This window comes from Henckelia pumila, chromosome 3 (assembly GCF_033568475.1).
Source record: "Henckelia pumila isolate YLH828 chromosome 3, ASM3356847v2, whole genome shotgun sequence".
NCBI lineage: Eukaryota > Viridiplantae > Streptophyta > Magnoliopsida > Lamiales > Gesneriaceae > Henckelia > Henckelia pumila.
The window spans coordinates 7,786,812-7,795,737 of record NC_133122.1 but is presented as its reverse complement, the minus strand read 5'-3'; the positions used below and the strand labels follow the sequence as shown (position 1 = coordinate 7,795,737).

Below are 8,926 nucleotides of genomic sequence, written 5' to 3'. Positions count from 1 at the left end.
TGAATTGGTCCTCAAATAATCTATACCAAATTTAAATTCATGTGAAATCGAGTAATAAATAACCTTCATGTCTGGAGGGCCGCATTCATAAAAACCTTAAAAATAATCAGATAGCTTTGGGTTCAGATTTTTGGATGCATTTGGGCCTTGAATTTCGGATGACTTGTTTGATGCTACCATCTCAGAAGCTCAATCGGTGATGATTGGCATAACAGCAGCAAGCTGCGCCTTCAATTTCTCCAACTCCTCCTTCAAAAGTTTAGTCTCTTCCAACTGTTTTTGGGAGATTTCCATCGTAGTTGTAGGGACTGATTCCCTTTTCTTTCTAGGAGTTTTAAAGAAAACTTGAGGTGTTACAAATCCGCCGACACCTCGAACCCTCCCATAATGTTCCTGGCTGCCTAATGCAATGGTTAGGACATCATTCATTCCAGAAACTTTGAACTCTCCACTCTCCTTCTTTTCCAACAAGTCATCCTACATTTATAAACATAAAAAATCAATCCAAGAGATATATATATGAAGGCATTATGGAAATCGATAAAGTTAAAAATTTACAATTTTTGCAGCGATTTCTTATGTCTCTGTATTTGTAATTTTTCCAGCTTTGTCTTCCCGAGCTTTGCGCCAAAGAATTGATCTGTCAACTTCTTCATCTTTGGCAATTATATTTTTTTCCTTCTGCAATTCAAAAATTCAGAATCTTAACTGAAGGGCTATCAAAATATTTTCAAAAACAACATAGAGGAGAATTATGGACACCAAATGTGATTAACAGATAAATATATACAAGTACGTATATTCAAAAAAATAAGACAATGTATTATACACGAAAAAATGACAATCGAATGACTCAAAGCTTACCAGCTCAGCCTCCAAGCCAATGTAACCTTTTCGAGACAGTCTATGGTGATATTTACAATGCTTGGTCCGGTCTTTTTGCTTTTCATGAGTAATCTATATCAGAATTTACTTCAGTTAAGTACGAAAATTAGTCATTATTAAAATAAACATGGAAATTCTTAAAGTACCTCCCATGATGGATGTAGTCTGGCATCCACAAAAGCCTTCCAATCTGCTACTGGTAGCTGATATTGACTTGGTGGAGAAATCAATGTTTCAGGATTATGTCTGTTGGGCCAGACATATCTACTAGTCAATTTGTTTTTAAAATCTCTCCATTTTTGAGCTGCTGAACTCATCACAGCTGACTGGCTTTGTGGCGCTACTTCAAAGACATTCTGAAAATAAAATATGTTATTTGAATGATTGAATCGAATGGATTCAATCCCATAAAGAAAATTTATGTGTATAGACAAGAAAACAGTCAATCTATAGAGTAATACAACAATGAACCAATTAATGTTCATATTTATTATGTTTGGAAGATAAACTTACCGATATATCTTCCCAAACCTTCTGTTTTATGTTTTCTGGAACATCAGGCCAAGACTTTATATTGATTGGCACCATGGATCTAGCAATGGAGCCAATGTATGATTGAAGTGCCCTCCCATTTGCGTTGTATGTTGGCCGCCCCAAGTCATCATAGTCAATCTTTGATTTTTTTCCCCATCTTGCAGCAGCAGTTTGCTTAGCCATCATTGTACGACCTCGCTTGTTCTTTTGCACATCTACTTGTTCTTCTCCATTAGTAAGTGCATGTGGCTCTGCATCTTCACGAGTCTTACCAACACTTAATCCATGCATCTCCTCAATTGCAGCTTTATTTTTCTGCCTTCTCTTACTCATTATATGTGTTGTCCACTGCATAAGAATATTCAAACCACTATTAACATATAATGATAACATAAATATAAACATAAACATGATAAATAATAACAAAAGACATAATAACATATACATAAACATAAGGAAGGGACAGGAGAGTTCATAACATAAACATTAATAATAACAATAATAAAACTAATAAAAGTTCATAACATAAATTTTTGAAGTACATAGAGTGTCTTTACTCATACATAACAAAAAATGATATAAAAGTGCAAAACATCATTTTTTTCTGTTCGCTTCCCAGACACCCTCGTGTTCTGTTCTAAAGTATCTTCCATGAACGAGAATTTCATGAGTAACAACATTGTCAATTGGTCGGGTCTCGGGAATATTAGTCGAACAATCATCCTCCCCCTCATAAAACCTATTTGGCACTGGGAGCACAATAGACCATCCTTTTCTTGCTGGGTCATCAATATAAAAGACTTGATTGACTTGACTTGCAAGGACAAATTCATCATTCCTGTGCCTTCTTTTGTTCAAATTGACCAAGGTGAAGCCACATTCGTCGTTGTTTATTACTCCTTTGTCATTCGCAACCCAAGCACACTTGAAAAGTTGAACTTGAAATTGATGATAGTCCAACTCCCATATTTCTTCAATCACTCCATAGAAAGACACATCAGCCATCAAAGGATTTTTATCTTTGGAACTACTAACAAGCATGGTGTTTGCAACTAGAGAAACCCCACTGTTTTGGCAAACTCTCTCATCATCTCGCGCCTTTGTCTGGTATAAATTGCTATTTACCACATAACTACTATACTTGATGACTTGGGAGCGTGGTCCATGAGCCAACCATGTCAATGTCGATGTCGTTCCACCATTGCGGCTGTCTATTTCAGCAGCCAACTGAAATTTATTTAATTTGAACGAGTGATTAAAATAATAGATGCAACTTACCGCAAAATGCTTCAAAAAATATTTATTCATCCACCCAACCTTTGCACGAAACCAGTCAATGAACCTCTTATTGTGGGCATCTTGTATCCATCTTTTATCTTTCTCTTTTTTCGGAAATATCGATTTCAGAAAGGTCTTGTGTTCACTGTGGAAATATTTTTCCATTAATTTTTAAAAGACAGCAGATATTGAAAGATAAAAAAAGTGCAGAACTAAGTATTAATGCAATAACTTACATTATGTAGGGAAATACTTCTCCAGTATTTTCCAGCACAGTCAAATGTGCTTGTAGCATATCACTTTGTCGCACTGTCATTGTTGTGTTACATGCTAAGAAGCCAGGAATGTTTGAATTGGGGTCTCGGATTGATTGAGGGATCCCAACAGGATCAACTCCATTGAGGTATTCAGAACAAAACTCAATTGCTTCTTTTGCTGAATATCTCTGAACAATGCAACCTTCATGATGTTTTCGACTGCCTACATAACTCTTAAACACTTTCATGCATCTTTCGAATGGATACATCCACCGGAAGCAAACAGGTCCACATAATCGGACTTCTCGAACAAGATGGACTGTTAAGTGCACCATAACATCAAAGAAAGAAGGGGGAAAATACTGCTCCAATAAGCAGAGCGTAACAACCAAGTCAGATTGCAGCTTATCTAACTTGGCTACATCTATAACCTTACTACAAATATCTTTGAAGAAGAAGCATAATATTATGATTGCGTATCTAACATGTTTTGTCAGCGCATCACGTATGAGTATTGGCAGGAAATACTGCATTAGAACATGACAATCATGAGATTTCAAGCCAGACAACTTCAGCTCAAACATGAACAAAAGATTCTTCATATTCGATGAGTAACCTTCTGGAACTTTTATATCCATTAATGACTGGCACACTTGTAACTTCTTTTTTTTTGTGAATGAGCATGAACTAGGAGGAAGATATGTTTTTTTCTCACCAAATTTAGGTCTCAATTCAGGCCTAACTCCCATTTGAAGCATGTCCAACCTAGCTGCCACATTGTCCTTAGTTTTTCCTTTAACATTCATCAAAGTATTAATGAGGGATTCAAAAACATTCTTCTCGATGTGCATCACATCGAGACAATGTCTAACATGTAGGTGTTTCCAATAAGGAAGATTGAAAAAAATTGACTTCTTCTTCCAACATTTTCTGAAATCTGTTGCTCCTAAATCATTTTCCTCTGTACTGCCTTCCACATTATTCTCCTTCTCCTTCTTTCTCTTTTTACCTTTCACACTGATCTTCTTTCCAAACTCACACTTTATGTTCGAAAGCTTGTCATATAAAATAACCCCAGATAATGGTGTAGGTGTTTCTCCATGTTCTTCTACGCCATTGAACTCCTTAGTTTGCCTCCGATAGGGATGAAACCCTGGTAAGAATCGTCTATGACCAAAAAATGACATTTTCCTCCCATTTTCCAAATGCTTTGCATAAGTATTTTCTCCGCATACTGGACATGCAAAATAACCATGTGTAGTACATCCACTAAGGTTACCATAGGCAGGAAAGTCATTGATGGTCCATAATAAAACTGCTTTAAGAGTGAAAAACTGTTTTCGATAAGCATCATAGACACCATCAACTTCTTCCCACAATCGTTGCAAATCTTCAACTAGCACATCAAGGTAGACATCTATATCGTTACCTAGCTGTTTAGGTCCAGAAATGAGCATAGTTAACATGATGAATTTCCTCTTCATGCACATGTTTGGAGGCAGATTATATGTGGCCAACATGACTGACCAGCAGCTGTACCGACTACTAAGGTTGCTATGAGGATTAATGCCATCAGCTGCAAGTGCTAAGCGAAGATTTCTTGGCTCACTTTCAAAGTCGGGCCACATATGATCAACCAACCTCCAAGATGGTGAATCAGATGGATGACGTAACTGACCAGCAACTCTTGTGGTTTCTTTATGCCAAGTTAAATTTTTTGAGGTCTCTAAAGATTTATACATACGTTTGAATCTTGGTATGGGGGGAAAATACCACATCACCTTGGCAGGAACACCTTTCTTCTCAATGTTCTTCTTGGTTAGCTTCCAACGCAACAAGCCACATTTAGGGCAGCTTACACAGTCTTTATATTGTTTTCTATAAAGGATGCAATCATTGGAACAAGCATGGATCTTTTCATGACTCAACGACAAACAACTCAATGTCTTTTTTGCATCATACGTTGAGGATGGCAGATTGTGATTATCTGGTAGCATATCCCCAAAATCTGTTAATAGATCTGAAAATAGAGCATCACTCATCCCATGCCTTGCTTTGGTACTGTATAGTTTCACTAGTGCACTCAACTTTGTGTAACGCTTACATCCATTGTACAATGGTTTCTCTGCGTCCTCCAAAAACTTCACAAATGCTTCTGGATTTTCTGTGTAGTTCTCGTATGCTGCCTCACACATATTAGTTGTTTCAAAGTCTTTGTGATAATCATCAGTTGGATCCTGTTTGGTACTCCAATTTACTCTATCATTTTCGGCAGGCTCGCCATGCCAAATCCAATTGACATAATTCTGACTAAAACCATAAAAAAAAAGATGTTCTCGAATGGACGTAACCGTTTCTTTTTTCAGATTTATACATTTGCAACAAGGACAATGAATTAAATTGGGGTCAACATGGATATTTTGCAAACAACTGCTGATGAACTGTTCAACACCCTCCTCATACTGTTTAGATCTTCTATCCGAGCGAATCCAAGATTTATCCATAATTCACAACTTATCTACAACAAACAATTAAATTTATGAAATTTATATATAATAACATATACTAAAAGATTAATATACAAGAATCATGAATGATTTCCACTTCAAGCACTAGTTACTTGGTTTTTAAAACCAAATGGATTTTTTTAAAAATGGATGGCTTACAACCACCTCTATAGCGCAAAACATCAATGTGACTCCAAAAATCAATGCTAATTTTAGGAATATTTCCAGAAAACAATTTTAAATTCAAATATGACTGAGCCAAGCTCAAATACAGGAAACTGTTTTCAAAATCAAGAATGAATACTTTTGGTTGCAAAGTAGAAACTGAAAATTAATTTTACTAGTGAACAGAAAAAAAAAATATAATATGCAAAATATTAATTTGTCAAGGGAATAACATGTCATATTGAGTAAACCTACGTTTTACAAGGGAAAGTTGCATCTTTTTTAAATCAAGTAATTTAATAGGAGGAAATTAAATACTGTACGACACAAGTTGAATCAGTAAAACAGAATAAGTACTGTTTGTATGTGTAAGGAGAGGGGAAATAATAAATACTTGTCAAATTGTTGTTGAAGCAACAAAAGCTATAGTGCTGGAAAACCAAAAAAAAAAAACCAGATGGAGTGGTAACTATCAGAACAGTAGATTGTTTAGCAAAGAAAGCAACATAAAATAATTTACTAGCATTATATTGTGGAATGATTCAGGCATGTCCCAGTGCTGGGATCCAACACTCCAAAGACCAAACGAATTGATAGGTAACTTTTTTTCAGTGTTTCCTAGATTCAGACTGTCATGTACTCAGTATCACTTTCCCATTCTATTTTGCATCAAACCCTTACACGTTACTTAACTTGTCCCCAAGCCCCTACATGAAAAACTCTCTAACCAAAGACCAAAGCTGCTTCTAACCACAATGGCATAAAATATAATAGAATAGAATAGAAAAGAATAGAATAGGTGGCTTTACTTTACTTCCTATCATGACAAGATGTTATAACCATACAAACAAGTATGGATAATTAGCACTTCAATGCCCCCTGGAGACACACACGACTCACCCGATCGTCAAGCATTTATACTAATTAGGCACAAATTTATAATGCATGCCGTTCAATCTCTAAAATATTATAATCAAGACGAAATTAATGATGGCTAATATTTGAGTTGAATGAATCAATAGAGAAGTATTTTGTTACATTTGGAAAATGTGTTATCCATTCGGGGATTTCAGACAAGTTAACCAAATGCGGCTACTATCATACATACACAGCACATTCAACTATGAAACCAAAGCCAAGACCTAAGAGTATGAGATGAGCCAAAAGAAGGGAGACAGGAAGAGGGAAGTGGCAAGAATAAGTGAATGAAAGCAAAACAAGAAAACATTGAAAACCAACTAGTAACGCAAGTTCAGATAAAACAAGACACACAAGAAAGTTGAAGATACAAAGGGAAAGAGGAGAAAAAGAGGACTTCTTTAAATGAAAAGGGATCGATCATCAACCTTTTCTGATATTCTAAATTTGCTTTTGACTAACAAAGCCGGTAAAGATGCATAATGCAGTTCCGAAGCTATCGAACTATATAGTAGACCCAACAGTAACGCTGAAAAAGCGGGAAAAAGAAAAGCAAGAGAGGCCACACTACACACCAAAAAGAGGTTCAAAAGGAGGCCATCATCACATTCTACGCACAACACTGCCACTCTATAACCCAACCAAAAAAGAGGAAACATCAAGAAAAAAACTTGCTCCATTTAAATTTTCATTTTTTTAAAGGTTAAGAAACAATAAAACAAGGAGATAAGAGGCAAAGATTGACACTTGAAGACCAGAAAACGGAACTCAAAATGCAGCAACATATGCATTCCACTTTACCTAAATTGAAAAAAAAATAGAGAGATTCAGACCTTTTGCTTTCGAAATAAGGCGTTGGCGTCGGTTCCCGGCGGTGGTTGATGGTGGGAGGCTGAAGAAGAAAGGGATCGAGCACCTAGGTTTTCTTTCCCACGACGAAGAAGAAAGGGGATCGGATCGAGTTTTGTTTTTTCACAAGTGTTGAAAAAGTTAGGAAGGTCAAAATATCCGGTTAATCCTTTTACTTCATCAATTATAATAAAAAATATTAATTTTTTTACTTTGTACTTCATCAATAATAGTATGCCGAAGTAAAATACTGTCCAAATTAATTAGTGAAGCCCGCGTTTTTCAAGTACCGAAGTAAAAGGTGTATTTTTACTTCATTCGTGTTATTACCGAAGTAGATTCTAGCTTTTTACTTCGTAATTACTAATTGGCGAAGTAAAAACTGACGAAGTAAAAGGCACAATTTCTACTAGTGGACATCTACCAATGTGTCATGGCGTGTCTCTATCCAAATCCATGTCTCCCAAGAATGATGCAGAAATAGAGACAATGACACGCATTCCATATGCATCTGCAATTGGTAGTATCATGTATGCAATGATATCTACACGTCCTGACGTGGCCTTTGCACTTAGTGTTACAAGTAGATATCAATCGAACCCTGGTCTTCCACACTGGAAAGATGTGAAAGACATTCTCAAGTATTTGAGAAAGACTAATAATATGTTCTTGGTTTATGGGGGTGGAGAACTAAAATTGGAAGGCTATACCGACTCTAGCTTCCAAAGCGATGTTGATGATTCGAAGTCAACTTTCGGTTTTATATTCATGCTTAATGGTGCTGCTGTTTGTTGGAAGAGTTCCAAGCAAAATATCACTGCGGATTCAACCACTGAGGCAGAATATATTGCTGCATCCGATGCTGCAAAGGAAGCTGTTTGGATTAGGAATTTCGTCCAAGAGTTGGGCGTTATTCCTAATGGAGTTGATCCAGTCCCAGTGTACTGCGACAACACTGGTGCCGTTGCTCAGGCAAAAGAACCAAGGTCTCATCAGAAATCCAAACATGTACTGAGAAAATACCACATCATTCGGGAAATTGTGGAACGAGGAGATGTCTTGTTAGACAGAGTCGCCTCCGCAGATAATGTTGCTGATCCACTAACTAAGCCTTTACTAGGACCATTGTTTGAAAAGCATCGCGAATCAATGGGTTTGAAGAATATGGGTAGTTGGCTCTAGTGCAAGTGGGAGATTGTTAGAGTAGGTGCCCGTCGAGCCAATGTGTTGGCCGATGGTCCTTGAGAGAACTCTTGTATGACAATCTTTATTTTAATAATATTTGACATTATTTAATTTGGCACATCTTTATCTTTATACCCATGCAAGCTGCATAGATAAAGCCCTTGAATATACAAATAGTAGAAAGAATATGAGATGGTCATGTGATGACTATCATGAAACTCATATTTGGAATACTGTATATTCTAAACTGTTCGTAGTCGATTCAGCCGCCATAAAGAAGGATAAAGGCCGCTCGAGCTTGAGACTAGTATTTGCGATGTGAGTACCATGTTTCATTGGTAGGGGACA

At 36.6% G+C, this 8,926-nt stretch overlaps 1 protein-coding gene across 1 annotated transcript; it reads right to left on the bottom strand.

Moving 5' to 3' along the window:
• Nucleotides 1-2,013: 2,013 nt before the first annotated feature.
• Nucleotides 2,014-5,458, bottom strand: LOC140888040 (uncharacterized). Its single transcript, XM_073295716.1, has 3 exons — nucleotides 2,934-5,458; nucleotides 2,737-2,842; nucleotides 2,014-2,646 (listed from the first exon to the last, which is right to left on the bottom strand). Exons 1-3 carry the CDS (start codon nucleotides 5,456-5,458, stop codon nucleotides 2,014-2,016), a joined length of 3,264 nt encoding a protein of 1,087 aa, XP_073151817.1.
• Between the last annotated feature and the right edge of the window lie 3,468 nt (nucleotides 5,459-8,926).

Excerpts from the sequence above, each read along its gene's own strand:
- LOC140888040 (XM_073295716.1), bottom strand. The coding sequence starts at position 5,458 with ATGGATAAATCTTGGATTCGCTCGGATAGAAGATCTAAACAGTATGAG. Across the intron at positions 2,843-2,933 it reads GAAGTATTTCCCTACATAAT|TGAACACAAGACCTTTCTGA; the intron begins GTAAGTTATTGC and ends ATATTTCCACAG. Across the intron at positions 2,647-2,736 it reads TTGACTGGTTTCGTGCAAAG|TTGGCTGCTGAAATAGACAG; the intron begins GTTGGGTGGATG and ends AATAAATTTCAG.